Genomic DNA, 17,902 nt, shown 5'->3' on the forward strand with positions numbered 1-17,902 from the left:
AGGTGCAGACGACAGCAGGAGCCAGCGCGCAGGTAGAAGGCATTTATTATATGAAAAAACTAAAAAACGAGTGCAGCTGGGAGTGTACTGAAAGCATAGGGATAGCTATGCAATTACAAAAAATAAATACCAGTAAACAGGCCATTACGGAAATGCTGGTAGTCAGCAACAGTTTACATATTAAAAGCATGCGGAAAGCAGTGTGCACCTAAATAGACATGATTACTAAACATGCACAGGTGTGCTGGCAAACAAAGTAAAGGTGCTGCAAAGACAACAGGAAGTAGAAACTAGAAAATAGGAGCACTGGACAGGAACTAAACACCAAACACAGAACAATACAAACATGACTAAACTGTCGAGCCGAGCGTGACAAACTGTCATGAGAGATCAGAACACATATTTCATAGAACTTACGCAGGCCAGAAGAAAGTGGCTGCCTTCACTCCTTGTTTGAGAGCTGTGATCCAGATCTGAAATCAAAGAGTACATTAATCAAAACTATATATGTATAATTGTACATGTGAATATATATATATACATATATATATATATATATATATATATATATATATATATATATATACATATATATATACATCTATAAATATATATACACATATACAGTCGCGATCATAAGTTTACATACACTTGTAAAGAACATAATGTCATGGCTGTCTTGAGTTTCCAATACTTTCTACAACTCTTATGTTTTTGTGATAGAGTGATTGGAGCACATACTTGTTGGTCACAAAAAACATTCATGAAGTTCAGCTCAATTTTTGTTTCATCTGACCACAGAACTTTTCTCCTGAAGGTCTTATCTTTGTCCATGTGATGTCAGATGAAACAAAAATTGAGCTGTTTGGCCACAATACCCAGCAATATGTTTGGAGGAGAAAAGGTGAGGCTTTTAATCCCAGGAACACCAAACCTACCGTCAAGAATGGTGGTGGTAGTATTATGCCCTGGGCCTGTTTTGCTGCAAATGGAACTGGTGCTTTAAATGGGACAAGGAAAAAGGAGGATTACCTCCAAATTCTTCAGGACAACCTAAAATCATCAGCCCGGAGGTTGGGTCTTGGGCGACGCAGTTGGGTGTTCCAACAGGACAATGACCCCAAACACACATCAAAAGTGGTAAAGGAATGGCTAAATCAGGCTAGAATTAAGGTTTTAGAATGACCTTCCCAAAGTCCTTACTTAAACATGTGGACAATGCTGAAGAAACAAGTCCATGTCAGAAAACCAACAAATTTAGCTGAACTGCATCAATTTTGTCAAGAGGAGTGGTAAAAAATTCAAGCAGAAGCTTGTGGATGGCTACCAAAAGCGCCTTATTGCAGTGAAACTTGCCAAGGGACATGTAAGCAAATATTAACATTGCTGTATGTATACTTTTGACCCAGCAGATTTGCTCACATTTTCAGTAGACCCATAATAAATTCATAAAAGAACCAAACTTCATGAATGTTTTTTGTGACCAACAAGTATGTGCTCCAATCACTCTATCACTAAAAAATAAGAGGTGTAGAAAGTATTGGAAACTCAAGACAGCCATGACATTATGTTCTTTACAAGTGTATGTAAACTTTTGATCGCAACTGTATATACATATACATATATATATATATATATATATATATATATATACACACATATATTTGGTTGTCTATAATAGATTAAGATTGGAGCATTTACAGGTTGTCCTCCCCACCAGCGATGATTCAGTTTCTCTCTGCTTCTCAGCGTGAAGGTGGCATCAAAGACGGGGTCATACATGGCATTATCAATAATTCCATGAGACTCAGGATACAGACCCTGGAAGTCAAACATTTGGTTTAGTGTTTAAAGTCTTCATTTGTGCCTAAACATTTTTGTTGTGTGCGTGAATTAACAATAACAAATCATTTTTCACCACTTTTTTTATTTACTCGAAAACTTGGCAGCAATACCAAGAAAGAAAACAACATTCCTCCCAGCTTTCCCTGATTATGTCTTTATTATCATTTGGATTTTCGAGCTAAAGTCAAAGAACAAAATTCAATAAATAAATAGGTCTTTAATAATGACTTGAATAGTGTCATCAATTGATTATAGTTGGAATTCAACACACGTGTGTTATTAAACATGGCATTAATGTATTTAATAGAAAATTACATTTTATTATTTAATCATTTAAATAACTACTTATTTAATAATGTCATAATTTATTAATTAGGCATTGATTTAATTACATATTCCTCAATTTCAAGAATTATGTATTTTAAAATGTAATGATTTAATTAATTAATGACACATTTAAGTACTTTTCTAAAGATGTATTCTTTATTTTTGTCCCATTTGGCCCTTGTCAGCGCTTCATGAATTTATATGATCGGTAAAACTTAGCCCTCAAAGTCAATGAGCGGGTTAAAAGGAATCATTTCTTTTTGTGTTTTGGCCAAGAAATTGCATTTTGGTGCATCCCTAATAATAATCAATGGATGAGAAATAATTGTAGTTCTATATAAATATAGTTTTTTTGACACTGATTTATATTTTGTTTACATTTTATAAAAGTGTGCAGGACTAAAAGGTTTGTGACTTCATGTGAAATATCTGAAGGCTGCACATTATCATTACATTACTTCATAAAACTACTGTTTCTACTACATTGCATTGTTTTCATACACGATTTATTATCTAAAAAATGTTTTTCCATACTAGTAAGCATGTCAAAATTGTGATGTTTTGGGGGCTTAGAACAGATTAACTGAGTTTTGTGGGTATTTTAAAAATATAATAAATGATAAAATAATAAATATAAAATACATAATTAATTGAAATATAAATTAACACTACATTTATTATTATATACAGTTGTTATTTTATTAATAAAAGTTTTTTCGTATTATTTTATTTTTTATTACATTATATATGCATATACAATGTAAATTTATGTAAAGAAATATACATTATACTATATATAATATGATATAAATAAATACATTATTTGTTCTATTAGTTGGATTATTATTTTTATTTTATTATTATATTTATTATCATTAAATCAATAACTATAAATATAAATAAATATATATAATTTAAAAAATAAATAAAATAATACAAGTAAAATAAAATAAATAAAATTTCAACTAAACGTTGTCGGTTTGGATCAGGGGATGTCGCTGTGAAATTGTGAAGGCACTCGTGATTAAGGGTTATATAAATAAAATGTGATTAATAGATTGATTTAATTTCAGTTCCTTTCAAAGGGCGACGTTGATTTGAGTATTTTGGGTTATGTTTCACAAACTGTACCAAAAGTGCAATGTGAAACTACCAAGAAAAATAGAAAAAACAAATGGAGGTGATTCTGTCGAGATGGTTAGAAGACAAAACGTTGAAGACACTAATCAGAAACAAAGAAAGGCAAGTCATTACAATACATGAATATCACCTTCAACATATTCAAATCATCTTCATGGTGATTCAAGACAAGACACAACATCTGCTTTTAAATTAACAAATATTATTGTATTGGGCATTAAAGCATCTCTGGAATATAGATACACCGGAGATGGAGTGCTGTGCGATATAGCGATATGTATCCCGATGTGGTATAAAGATGTTTATGGCACGATATAATTCTCTATTGTTTATATCATAATTTTATCGTCTGGGCTGCGGCCAATCTAACTGCAGCAACACTGCGACTTTGATATTTTTACGTCAATTGAAAGAACCTTGTGACGAGAGCATGGATGTCAACAATGTAGCAGAGACAGAAAGCATAATAGAAGCTAAACCAACAAAACCCCAAAGAGAAATTACTGCCAAAAACATCAACTTCTTTGTTTGGATTAATAAAAGTCAGACACTGACCAAACAACAGTAATCTGTAAAACATGTCTCCAACAAGTTGTTACACGTCCATTCTTTTCTATGACTTGAAGACATGGCATAAAGAACAGTTCAGAGAAATGTTAACATGTGACTCAATACTTAAGCGTCCTTAAAAGCACAAATTAATAAAAACAAAAACACACCAAACAGGCACGTCTATTATAAACAGTCCAACAGGCACATATGTTTCTTCTTGCTTACTCTCACCAAAGGCGAACACTTTCCTCTACCCTCCCTTATCCTTCCCTGCTTGGCTTCTTTGTCTCGTCTTATCTTGTCTTCACTTTCTCAGAGCCTCTCTTTTACACTGTTCTCCAAATGTAAACATGGACTTTATCAACTGGTCTCTCAACGCAATTGACAAGATCTTCTCAACGTGAAACTCAGGGTTTAGGGGAACCTGCCTGCCCTGATGGAACGTTTGGACTTGTGTCTTTCCCTTGAGGACATTGGAGATATCTATCTATTAGGAACTATGATAACAGATGATCTGCTGATTTGATCGAGCATTGCTCTGGTCTATCTACAAATTCAAAGGATGATAGCAGTCGTCCGAGGTGCTAAGAAGCTCCCTGTCATGATTGATGGGCTGGGCAGGGCTGTAGGCACTCAGACTGTGGCTATTACTGAATTGAATCTCAAACTGGATAACATCTTGGAGAAGCTTTCCGCTCTGCAAGGCAAAATTTCTATCAATTTGAGAGCCAGAAGTAACAACAACAGTAGATTAATCCATTGGAATGCAAATGCTTGCCCTAACCTAAGCAATCCCTATTTACAATTTGGCAAGGTCATGTTGTACATTCCCCGGTGGGATCATTGTAGCGAAAGACGCTCTGAAATTCCATCCTTTAAGGACACCTGGGATGTTGCTTGGCGTCGAACGGAGTGACTTCCAGGCTTATGCCGTTCTTTCTCACTGGCACTCATGGAGGGCGGACGCTCCCCTTTCCTCTCCCTTATCTCTCCTACTTGCTTCTTTCTCTTGTCTTGTCTTAACTTTCTTGTTGCCTTTTTTTGCACTGCTCTCCAAATCTAAACATTGAAACTATTTAACTTGCCTCAACGAAATTGACAAGATCTTGAATTTGGGGGAACCTGCTTGTCGTGACAGAGCGGTTGTTGCTGGACACACGACGGACTCTAGGGAGAAGAAGGAGTGCCACGTGCCTGGCGACCCTTCCAGACGAGGACGTGAAGATATCTACCTATTCGGAATTATGACAACAGGACATCTGCTGATTGGAGTAAGCGTTGCTCTGGTTTGTCGACAAATTGGAAGTTGCTGGCAGTCTTCAAAGTACCCCAAAGCTGCCACAAATGATTGGAGGATGCGGGAAGAACTGTGGACACTCTTGTGATTTGGATAACATCGGACTGTCTGCCCCTCAGGATGAATTTTGAGGATCAGTCATAGACAATTTAGAGTGAAAAGCTAATTTTATTTTCACTCGCATACAAAACATTCTAACTTGGATTGTTTCCCTGGCTTCGAGACTCTCCCGAAGAACAGTGCAGCGAAGACACAACAAATTCACTTCTTGTCTCACATGGACACACACCTGTTGTTGTTGACTTTGGACTAGCGACTACACAACACCAAGGGACACGCGGCAGGCTTACACACACATGCATCCACAAAAATATACGCCACACACACATACCCCACCCCCCATCCAACGCTCTTGACGCGAATCCCTTAGGGGTGATGGACGGATGGGCAGTGCCTGAAGAGCTGCAGCCTGCTACAGTAGCCCCCACTCCCTCCCCTCTGTTGCAAGTGATGGATGTTGTAATATGTATATGTGCTTTGCTATGGAGGTTTTTTCCCACTCCAGACTGGGCCCCCTTAGGAGCCCAGTCTAGATTGTATTTTTTTTACTCATCCTCCCCCAGCGTTTATCTTTTTCCCATCTTTTACGGGACGCCTTGTGGCGACCCATCAGCGTTCCTGTTCTGTAACCCAATACACTGTTTGTATGTCTAATCTTGAACGGGTTTGTGCTGAAAACAAACTTTTATTGTACTTGTGCAATGATAATAAAGACCTACCTACCTTATGGACACAAACGCATCCACGGATTACTATGCAGATACGCACACATACACCCTATGCTCACCCGCGGTATGGCGGACCACGGAGCAGCGCCGCCTGGTGGCTGGCTGCAGTTTCAGGCCGAAAAATACTACGGTATATCGCTCAGCACCAAGCCCCTGGTCAGTTGCAGACATTATACGATTGGACAACAACAGACTATGTTCTAGTATTCTAGATTTACCGTCGCCAGTGAGTAGAGGTTGGGGAAGGTTTTGGACGGGTACACAGGCCTCATATACGGAGCATGTGTTCCACATGTTCCTGGCAAAGTAAAAGCAAGAACAAATCCAAAATATTCATGAAGACATAAATTAATAAATGTTGATTGAGCATAAACCACTTACTGAGTTTGTCAATGTTAGGTATGACAGTATGTCCTCTCTTCATGTAGGAAGCTCTGAAACCGTCCACTGACAGAATGATGAGTGGTGAGCGCACAAATCTGCCAGCACAGTAAATATATATTCACATATGCTGCTTGACAGGAGAGAAGCAGGGGGATTTTTAAAACGACAAATGAGATTCGTGAGTAAAATGCTAGTTTTTGAAGGTGCTTATAGTAACGCACCCTGCAGGGCACTGAACATTCTTTATATCTTCACATTCATCTTGCAGCCAAGAAGTGTCTCCTGAAAAACAAACAACGCTTTATTTCCCATATATCATGAACAATACTTCTACTGTGCATCCTAATAAATGTCATGACATTTTATTGTTTTATTTATTCATGTTTATTGCTGAGTATATTCTTGTTGCTCTAAATCAGTGGAGTCCAAACTGACCATTTTGATGTCGGTATTGTGTCGCCACTGAGTGGACAACATAAGAAATTCAAGTCAATTAACTTTAATTACGCAGTGAACAGAAGAATGTGCAGCATTTAGTTATATGACCCAATGCAGACAACATTCCCTAGTCATGGTGCAAAAATATAAAAATAAATAAATAAATCCAACTAACACACAATTTTAGCACACATGGTCCCACATAACACAACCTGCTCAATTAACTCTATGGACATTATTTAAAAAAATTATCACGCGCCATAAAAAATTCTACAAGATACATCCATTTAAAATCCATTACAAAGCATGATGGCAAAAATACAAAACACTCTCCACACTTATCCATGTTTGCTGCATTTTAGCTGCTTGATATTTCTGATTGATTACAAAAAAAGGAAACAAGGTAGAAGTCAAACTTTCACATACTCTTGATATGCAATTATAATAATTATATATGCATTATATTATTATAATATGTAGCCTGAAATACCGGTGTATATATATACAAACGTATATACAGTATGTTGGTCCTTGTTCATGGTGAATAAAATCAAACTAACGTGTCATCAAGTTAACTTAATTTTAACACAATATTTACATATTTTCGGTAATTTCAGGCAAGGCAAGTAGATTTTTAATGTTGAAAGACATAAATCTCTTCTAATATTCTAACAAAACAACAATTATTTTTTTAGCCCAATGCGGCCCCCAAGTCAAAAAGTTTGGACACCCCTGCTCTAGATTTCAATACATAAAAAGTCACAAAAAGTATTTCGGCACTTGAAAAATTCTCAACAAAGTACATTGCACAATAAGCAGCAACAAGTGAAAATAGAGAAAAACGATATACCATACTGTAATGAAAAAATATATGTTAACGCTAATTATTAATTACACTGATTGGTTTTTGTAAGCATGTATACATTTTTGGAGCCTTTTTAAACAAAATCACATCAACATAGCAAATTATACGAGGACGTCATGGTGACCACGCCCCTAACCACACCCCCACCATAACAGGTATATTGGCAATACACAGTATGTATATTAATCCATCCATCCATTTTCTACCGCTTGTCCCTTTCGGGGTCACGGGAGGTGCTGCCTTCGGGCGGGAGGAAAATAGGAAAATATTTTTCTTCTTCTCCTTTTTTTGATAGGTCATAAGAAATATCAATATTTATCGATATCAACCAATATTACAACTTATATCGTGGTACAGTTTTCAGCTATACTGCCCAGTCCTAACTGACACAGAGGCTACGTATTGAAAAAAAGTTATATTGACTACATTTACATTAAAATCCTACAAAACAATGTTGGGCAAATATCTATCTTTAATAGCTTGACCGTGCGAGCTGAAGACAGCTTTGCCATTCCTAATTAGCCGTACACGTACAAGTGAGTAATTAGCATTTACCTCTGCAGAGTGTCCTGTAGTTGGTGCAGCAGTCTCCTCGGGCGAGACAGTCGTTTGAGCAGTGGCAGGAATGGTGTTCATTGCGCATCTCCCCACAGCGATCTTTGCTGCACTCATAGCCACCCTCTGTGGTAAACAGACTGATCAACACCATATCCACAAGACACGAGAGGGACAAGCGGCAGAAAATGGATGGATGGATAATTGTACAAACCCCGTTTCCATATGAGTTGGGAAATTGTGTTAGATATAAATATGAACGGAATACAATGATTTGCAAATCATTTTCAACCCATATTCAATTGAATGCACTACAAAGACAAGATATTTGATGTTCAAACTCATAAACTTTATTTATTTTTTGCAAATAATAATTAACTTATAATTTCATGGCTGCAACACGTGCCAAAGTAGTTGGGAAAGGGCATGTTCACCACTGTGTTACATGGCCTTTCCTTTTAACACTCCCTAAACGTTTGGGAACTGAGGAGACACATTTTTGAAGCTTCTCAGGTGGAATACTTTCCCATTCTTGCTTGATGTACAGCTTAAGTTGTTCAACAGTCCGGGGGTCTCCGTTGTGGTATTTTAGGCTTCATAATGCGCCACACATTTTCAATGGGAGACAGGTCTAGACTACAGGCAGGCCAGTCTAGTACCCGCACTCTTTTACTATGAAGCCACGTTGATGTAACACCTGGCTTGGCATTGTCTTGCTGAAATAAGCAGGGGCGTCCATGGTAACGTTGCTTGGATGGCAACATATGTTGCTCCAAAACCTGTATGTACCTTTCAGCATTAATGACGCCTTCACAGATGTGTAAGTTACCCATGTCTTGGGCACTAATACACCCCCATACCATCACAGATGCTGGCTTTTCAACTTTGCGCCTATAACAATCCGGATGGTTCTTTTCCTCTTTGGTCCGGAGGACACGACATCCACAGTTTCCAAAAACAATTTGAAATGTGGACTCGTCAGACCACAGAACACTTTTCCACTTTGTATCAGTCCATCTTAGATGAGTTCAGGCCCAGCGAAGCCTACGGTGTTTCTGGGTGTTGTAGATAAACGGTTTTCGCCTTGCATAGGAGAGTTTTAACTTGCACTTACAGATGTAGCGACCAACTGTAGTTACTGACAGTGGGTTTCTGAAGTGTTCCTGAGCCCATGTGGTGATATCTTTTACACACTGATGTCGCTTGTTGATGCAGTACAGCCTGAGGGATCGAAGGTCACGGGCTTAGCTGCTTATGTGCAGTGATTTCTCCAGATTCTCTGAACCCTTTGATGATATTACGGACCGTAGATGGTGAAATCCCTAAATTCCTTGCAATAGCTGGTTGAGAAAAGTTTTTCTTAAACTGTTCAACAATTTGCTCACACATTTGTTGACAAAGTGGTGACCCTCGCCCCATCCTTGTTTGTGAATGACTGAGCATTGCATGGAATCTACTTTTATACCCAATCATGGCACTCACCTGTTCCCAATTTGCCTGTTCACCTGTGGGATGTTCCAAATAAGTGTTTGATGAGTATTTCTCAACTTTATCAGTATGTATTGCCACCTTTCCCAACTTCTTTGTCACGTGTTGCTGGCATCAAATTCTAAAGTTAATGATTATTTGCAAAAAAAAAAAATGTTTATGAGTTTGAACATTAAATATGTTGTCTTTGTAGCATATTCAACTGAATATGGGTTGAAAATGATTTGCAAATCATTGTATTCCATTTATATTTACATCTAACACAATTTCCCAACTCATATGGAAACGGGTTTTGTACAACGATTCCCAAAGTTGGTGGTGGGCGCAGTGCAATTTGGAGTGGGAGAAAGACGACGAAACAACATAACAAAAAAGGGAAAGAAACAAATGTAGTAATATTGTGCAGCAAGCAAAGCATGGCCTGTATCGGGAGAGGATGTAAAAGTGACTGTAGTGTCTGCTATAGTATGAAATAACATGTTTTTACAGATTGTGTAAGCATACATTCCTGGGGAAAGCAAATTTGTGCAGACATGTAATGAAGTATGGCCATAAAGTGATACACAGACATATGCAAGCCCAGACCTCAACCATTTTAGTCCATGCAGAAAAGCTTAGTAAACCGGACCATGGCACACAAGGAGATAGCACGCATGTTATATATATACATATATTACAAATATATACTGTATATATATACATATATATATATATATATATATATATATATACATACACATATATATATATATATATATATATATATATATATATATATATATATATATACATAAATATATATTACACACATATATATATATATATATATATATATATATATATATATATTACACACATTATATATGTAATATATGTATATACATATGTAATATATATACATATATATACACACACATATATATACACATACAGTAAATATGTACACACACATATATATATATACACACACACACACACATACACATACATTATACATACATACATATATATATATATATATATATACACATATAGACATATACATAGACATATATATATATATACTGTATATATATATATATATATATATATATATATATATATATATATATACTGTATATATATATATATATATATATATATATATATACACACACACACACACACACACACACACAGTTACTTCGGCTTTCGCCCCCCCAGCCAACATTTTTTAGCTCAAAAATGTATTTAATTAATTTCCTAAAAGTACGTTATATATATATGTATATATTAGGGATGCAACAACTAATCGATTAAATCGATTATAAAAACAGTTAGCGATTAGATAGCGATTAATTTAGTCATCGATTCGTTGGATCTATGCTATGCGCATAGGCAATTTTTTATTGCATTTTTTATTTTTTTTATTTTTTTTTTATAAACCTTTATTTATAAACTGCAACATGTACAAACAGCTGAGAAACAATAATCAAAATAAGCATGGAGCCAGTATGCTGTTTTTTTCAATAAAATACTGGAAAGGATAGAAATGTAGTTTGTGTCTTTTATTCGATTATTAATCGATCAATCGAAGTAATAATCGACAGATTAATCGATTATCAATTTAATCGTTAGTTGCAGCCCTAATATATATATATATATATATATATATATATATATATATATATATATATATATATATATACATATATATATATATATATACACATATTACTTATATATAACGTACTTTTAGGAAATGAATTGAATACTTTTTAAATTAATTTCCTAAAGGTACGGTCTAAAATTCTGTTTTTCTTTTTAAAAGGCAAGTTACATGTGCAAATTGTGCCGTTTAAAAATATATATATAATTTGCAATTTTTTTGGACAATAATGAATTACCTGTCCTGAGGCAGAGCTGGTCAAAGTCCGAGCAGCAGCTGTTGAAGGTCTTGCAAAGATTGTCACAGCGACAGTTCGGCGGCTCCACCTCAAGCAGCTCGAAACATCTGCTTGAGCAGGAGCTGAACCTCGGCACGTGTCCAGATGTGGGGCGCACTGGGAACACAACACCAGGTGGACAATTTAGAAAAATGTCTCTGCTCATTGTTCAACACTCTGAACCCCAACCTGATCCAGATTGATTTTTTATATCAATAAAGCGCCAGACGACAAGATAAATAATCCACGAATACTTTCATATATTTAATTAAACTTCATTAAACTTGATTGTATTCACATGTGATGTGAAGGAACTCATTATATTTACGTTCCCCACCAACAATGCTTGCATTACTGACTATTTAATAAATGTAATCAACGACTAGTGAAAGTAATTGTGTTCATTTATTGAAAACCTTTATATCGGATGTATGCCATTGAGAGAGTTTATGAGTGTGTGCCTTTAAAAGGCGGAGCCTGCTGCCAAGGGACGTTAATGAGAGAGAATAGCATTAGCTGTGTAGGTTTAGCATTAGCTGCGTTAGCTTAGCATTAGCTGCGTTAGCTTAGCAGTAGCTGCATTAACATGTTTGGTAATGTTAACATGTTTGCTATTGTTAGCATGTTTGTTACTGTTAGCATGTTTACGACCGTTAACATGTTTGGTAATGTTAACATGTTTGGTAATGTTAACATGTTTGCTATTGTTAGCATGTTTGTTACTGTTAGCATGTTTACGACCATTAACATGCTTGGTAATGTTAACATGTTTGCTATTGTTAACATGTTTGTTACTGTTAGCATGTTTACGACCGTTAACATGTTTGGTAATGTTAACATGTTTGCAGTCGTTAGCATGTTTCCTACTGTTTGCACATTAAAAGAATAATCTCACACTTACTGTCAGTGAAGACTTCGGACTGTTTGGTTTTGGAGTAAACTAAACCCAAACATAAATTGTGTCCACAGAGAATCCACAGCACCTGAAACAAAATGTTTTCTTATTAATATTTAATTTCAACAAAATATTATCCATTTGAAAAATACTTGTTTCTACCTAAGAGAAAACTATGAAAGGCACTGAATTACAATCAGTTAGCGTTGCTCGATATCGAAAATATGCGATAAAAATTGTATCAATTTGGTCCACAGAAGAGTTTTAATGCTATCATCATATTATGATAATGCAAGTTGATGACACGTTCTAAATTTGACTGCAACAAGTGAACGAACGAGTCCTAAACCTCAACAAAATGAACTGCGAACTGTAGTTACTGACAGTGGTTTTCTGAAGTGTTCCTGAGCCCATGTGGTGATATCCTTTACACACTGATGTCACTTTTTGATGCAGTACCGCCTGAGGGATCCAAGGTTTGTAATATCATCGCTTACGTGCAGTGATTTCTCCAGATTCTCTGAACCTTTTGATGATTTTAAAGACCGTAGATAGTGAAATTGCTAAATTCCTTGCAATAGCTCGTTGAAAAATGTTGTTCTTAAACTGTTGGACTCACACATTTGTTCACAAAGTGGTGACCCTCACCCCATCCTTGTTTGTGAACGACTGAGCATTTCATGGAAGCTGCTTTTGTACCCAATCATGGCACCCACCTGTTCCCAATTAGCCTGTTCACCTGTGGGATGTTCCAAATAAGTGTTTGATGAGCATTCCTCATATTTCTCAGTCTTTTTTGCCACTTGTGCCAGCTTTTTTAAAACATGTTGCAGGCATCAAATTCCAAATGAGCTAATATTTGCAAAAAATAGCAACGTTTTCCAGTTCGAACGTAAAATATCTTGTTTTTGCAGTCTATTCAATTGAATATAGGTTGAAAAGGATTTGCAAATCATTGTATTCTGTTTTTATTTACCATTTACATAACACACACCGGCCCCCAGATATATTTTTACCGACCAATGGGGCCCCTGAGTCAAAATAATTGCTCAGGTCTGATGTGTACGGTAAAAATGATGTAGATGATGCTCATGGCCTTTTTTAATACCTTTCTGATGCTTCATGACAAACCCTATCCATGGAAACAACCAAGCAAGAAGCATAACAAAAACAGTCAACCATTGATGACGAAGGGACTGAAAAATGTTTGCGAAAGAAGAATAAATTATATAGAACATTTATAAGACAAAAATCTACAGAAGCAGGAAACAAGTACAAAAAAATATAAGAATAAGCAAACTAGCATACTACGAACACGTAGGAAAGAATATTACAAACAATTATTAGACAGGAACAAAAACAATAAGAGAGCAACATGGGGCATCCTAAATCTAATTATTAAAAATGGTGCTAAGAAGGAATATATTTAATATTTTCTAGACAAAGTTACAACATGGAGAAAGTATTTGAACGCATGAATAACTACTTTGTAAATATTGGAATACATCTGGAACAAAGGAGTCCAGATGTAGATGATGGACCAGTTGAAGACTGGAATGAAACCATAGACCGAAATGCCAGCTCGATGTTCCTCAACAATGTGACAAGAGAGGAAATAATCAAAATTGTGAATAAATACAAATCCAAGACTTTCAACTGACTGTCACGAAATAGATATGGAAACGATAAAAAAGTTAGTAACGTTTATTATTATTATTATTATTATAACATCATTAATACACTTTTAACATTATCATGTTACTAATATATGTTTTTAATAAAACATCAATAATACAATTTTAACATTATCATGTTACTAATATATATTTTTAACATTAAAACATTTATATATACACACATATATATATATATATATATATATATATATATATATATATATATATATATAGTATATATATATATATATATATACATATACATATACGTATATATATATATTTATATATGTATATATTTATATATCTGTCTATCTGTGTTGGCCCTGCGATGAGTTGGTGACTTGTTCAGGGTGTATATATATATATATATATATATATATATATATATATATATATATATATATATATATATATATATATATATATATATATATATATATATATATATACATATATTTATACATATATTTATATATACATATATTTATATATATATATATATATATATATATATATATATATATATATATATACATATATCATATACATATATATATATATATACATATATAAATGATAAATGGGTTGTACTTGTATAGCGCTTTTCTACCTTCAAGGTACTCAAAGCGCTTTGACACTACTTCCACATTTACCCATTCACACACACATTCACACACTGATGGAGGGAGCTGCCATGCAAGGCGCTAACCAGCACCCATCAGGAGCAAGGGTGAAGTGTCTTGCTCAGGACACAACGGACATGACAAGGTTGGTACTAGGTGGGGATTGAACCAGGGACCCTCGGGTCGCGCACGGCCACTCTTCCACTGCGCCACGCCGTCCCTATATATATATATATATATATATATATATATATATATATATATATATATATATATATATATATATATATATATATATATATATATATATATATATATATATATATATATATATATATATATATATATATATATATACATATATATATATATATACATATATACACACATACATATATATATATATCCATCCATCTATTTTCTACCGCTTGTCCCTTTTGGGGTCGCCGGGGGTGCTGGAGCCTATCTCAGCTGCATTCGGGCGGAATGCGGGGTACACCCTGAACAAGTCGCCAACTCATCGCAGGGCCAACACAGATAGACAGATATATACATACATACATACATACATACATACATACATACATACATATATACATAGATACATAGATACATAGATACATACATATATATACAGGTAAAAGCCAGTAAATTAGAATATTTTGAAAAACTTGATCTATTTCAGTAATTGCATTCAAAAGGTGTAACTTGTACATTATATTTATTCATTGCACACAGACTGATGCATTCAAATGTTAATTTCATTTAATTTTGATGATTTGAAGTGGCAACAAATGAAAATCCAAAATTCCGTGTGTCACAAAATTAGAATATTGTGTAAGGCTAATACAAAAAAGGGATTTTTAGAAATGTTGGCCAACTGAAAAGTATGAAAATGAAAAATATGAGCATGTACAATACTCAATACTTGGTTGGAGCTCCTTTTGCCTCAATTACTGCGTTAATGCGGCGTGGCATGGAGTCGATGAGTTTCTGGCACTGCTCAGGTGTTATGAGAGCCCAGGTTGCTCTGAGAGTGGCCTTCAACTCTTCTGCGTTTTTGGGTCTGGCATTCTGCATCTTCCTTTTCACAATACCCCACAGATTTTCTATGGGGCTAAGGTCAGGGGAGTTGGCGGGCCAATTTAGAACAGAAATACCATGGTCCGTAAACCAGGCAAGGGTAGATTTTGCGCTGTGTGCAGGCGCCAAGTCCTGTTGGAACTTGAAATCTCCATCTCCATAGAGCAGGTCAGCAGCAGGAAGCATGAAGTGCTCTAAAACTTGCTGGTAGACGGCTGCGTTGACCCTGGATCTCAGGAAACAGAGTGGACCGACACCAGCAGATGACATGGCACCCCAAACCATCACTGATGGTGGAAACTTTACACTAGACTTCAGGCAACGTGGATCCTGTGCCTCTCCTGTCTTCCTCCAGACTCTGGGACCTCGATTTCCAAAGGAAATGCAAAATTTGCATGGTTGGGTGATGGTTTGGGGTGCCATGTCATCTGCTGGTGTCGGTCCACTCTGTTTCCTGAGATCCAGGGTCAACGCAGCCGTCTACCAGCAAGTTTTAGAGCACTTCATGCTTCCTGCTGCTGACCTGCTCTATGGAGATGGAGATTTCAAGTTCCAACAGGACTTGGCGCCTGCACACAGCGCAAAATCTACCCGTGCCTGGTTTACGGACCATGGTATTTCTGTTCTAAATTGGCCCGCCAACTCCCCTGACCTTAGCCCCATAGAAAATCTGTGGGGTATTGTGAAAAGGAAGATGCAGAATGTTGTGTCCTTGGGCGGGACACTTCACCCTTTGCCCCCGGTGCCACTCACACCGGTGAATTGAATGAAGAATGATAGGTGGTGGTCGGAGGGGCCGTTGGCGCAAATTGCAGCCACGCTTCCGTCAGTCTACCCCAGGGCAGCTGTGGCTATGAAAGTAGCTTACCACCACCAGGTGTGAATGATTGATGGGTTCTACATGTAAAGCAACTTTGGGTACTTAGAAAAGCGCTATATAAATCCCAGTTATTATTAATATTATTGATGAAGGTGATGTCATGTTAGTTGTTGTTTGAGTCAGCAGAATATGAACGAGTATCTCACTACCCAGTTTTGATTCAGCTCACAAACAACGACTCGTTCACGACATGCCCATCGGCCCCAGTTACTCGGGCGAGCAACTCGGACTTCGTACGAATAAAGACGTCGAAGTGGAAGAAGTACAGCGTGGGTGTGGAAGTGTTACCAGTTGAAACTTGCACGTATGTAACATGAAGAAGTGACATTAGTGAGTAGAAAGTGTGAAAAGTTACCTACCAGTTGATGTCCAAACATGTCGAGTTGATGTCGATCCTGTGATATCATTTAAGCTAACATGAACACAAACGACAACCTTTGTTGGATCAAAACATCCCATAAATATGTGTATTTATACAAATATACAGGTAGAAATACATATATGCATGGCTATAAACATATATACACATGTATGCTGGGGAATGGCGACGTCTGTTTCGTCACGAGGCGGAGCTTTAACTTGATCACGTTACTAATATATTAATATCATTAATTCACTTTTAACTTGATCACGTTACTAATATATTAATATCATTAATACACTTTTAACTTGATCACGTTACTAATATATTAATATCATTAATTCACTTTTAACTTGATCACGTTACTAATATATTAATATCATTAATACACTTTTAACTTGATGACGTTACTAATATATTAACATCATTAATATAATTTTAACATATCACGTTACTAATATAGTAACATCATTAATACACTTTTAACTTGATCACGTTACTATTATTAAAACATCATTAATACACTTTTAACTTGATCACGTGACTAATATATTAACATCATTAATACACTTTTAACTTGATCACGTTACTAATATATATTTTTTAATATCAAACCATCATTAATACACTTTTAACATTATCACGTTACTAATATATATTTTTTAATATTAAGACATCATTAATACACTTAACTTGATCACGTTAATAATATATATTTTTAATAATAAAACATGATTAATACACTTTTAACTTAATCACGTTACTGATATATATTTT

The 17,902-nt window shown here is 35.6% G+C and overlaps 1 protein-coding gene across 1 annotated transcript in view; it reads right to left on the reverse strand.

Annotated features, from left to right (window-relative positions):
* enpp2 (ectonucleotide pyrophosphatase/phosphodiesterase 2) overlaps nt 1–17,301 on the reverse strand; it is a 53,487-nt gene extending 36,186 nt beyond the window's left edge. The window contains exons 1-9 of the mRNA XM_061983422.1: nt 17,124–17,301; nt 12,506–12,587; nt 11,566–11,721; nt 8,192–8,317; nt 6,555–6,615; nt 6,331–6,428; nt 6,168–6,247; nt 1,702–1,821; nt 418–473 (exon numbers count right to left, since the gene is read on the reverse strand). Of these exons, the coding sequence (XP_061839406.1) occupies nt 418–473; nt 1,702–1,821; nt 6,168–6,247; nt 6,331–6,428; nt 6,555–6,615; nt 8,192–8,317; nt 11,566–11,721; nt 12,506–12,587; nt 17,124–17,171 (827 nt within the window). The 5' untranslated portion in view covers nt 17,172–17,301. The remainder of the gene's footprint in view (nt 1–417; nt 474–1,701; nt 1,822–6,167; nt 6,248–6,330; nt 6,429–6,554; nt 6,616–8,191; nt 8,318–11,565; nt 11,722–12,505; nt 12,588–17,123) is intronic.
* Nucleotides 17,302–17,902: the final 601 nt, after the last annotated feature.

Source organism: Nerophis lumbriciformis, linkage group LG21 (assembly GCF_033978685.3).
Source record: "Nerophis lumbriciformis linkage group LG21, RoL_Nlum_v2.1, whole genome shotgun sequence".
NCBI lineage: Eukaryota > Metazoa > Chordata > Actinopteri > Syngnathiformes > Syngnathidae > Nerophis > Nerophis lumbriciformis.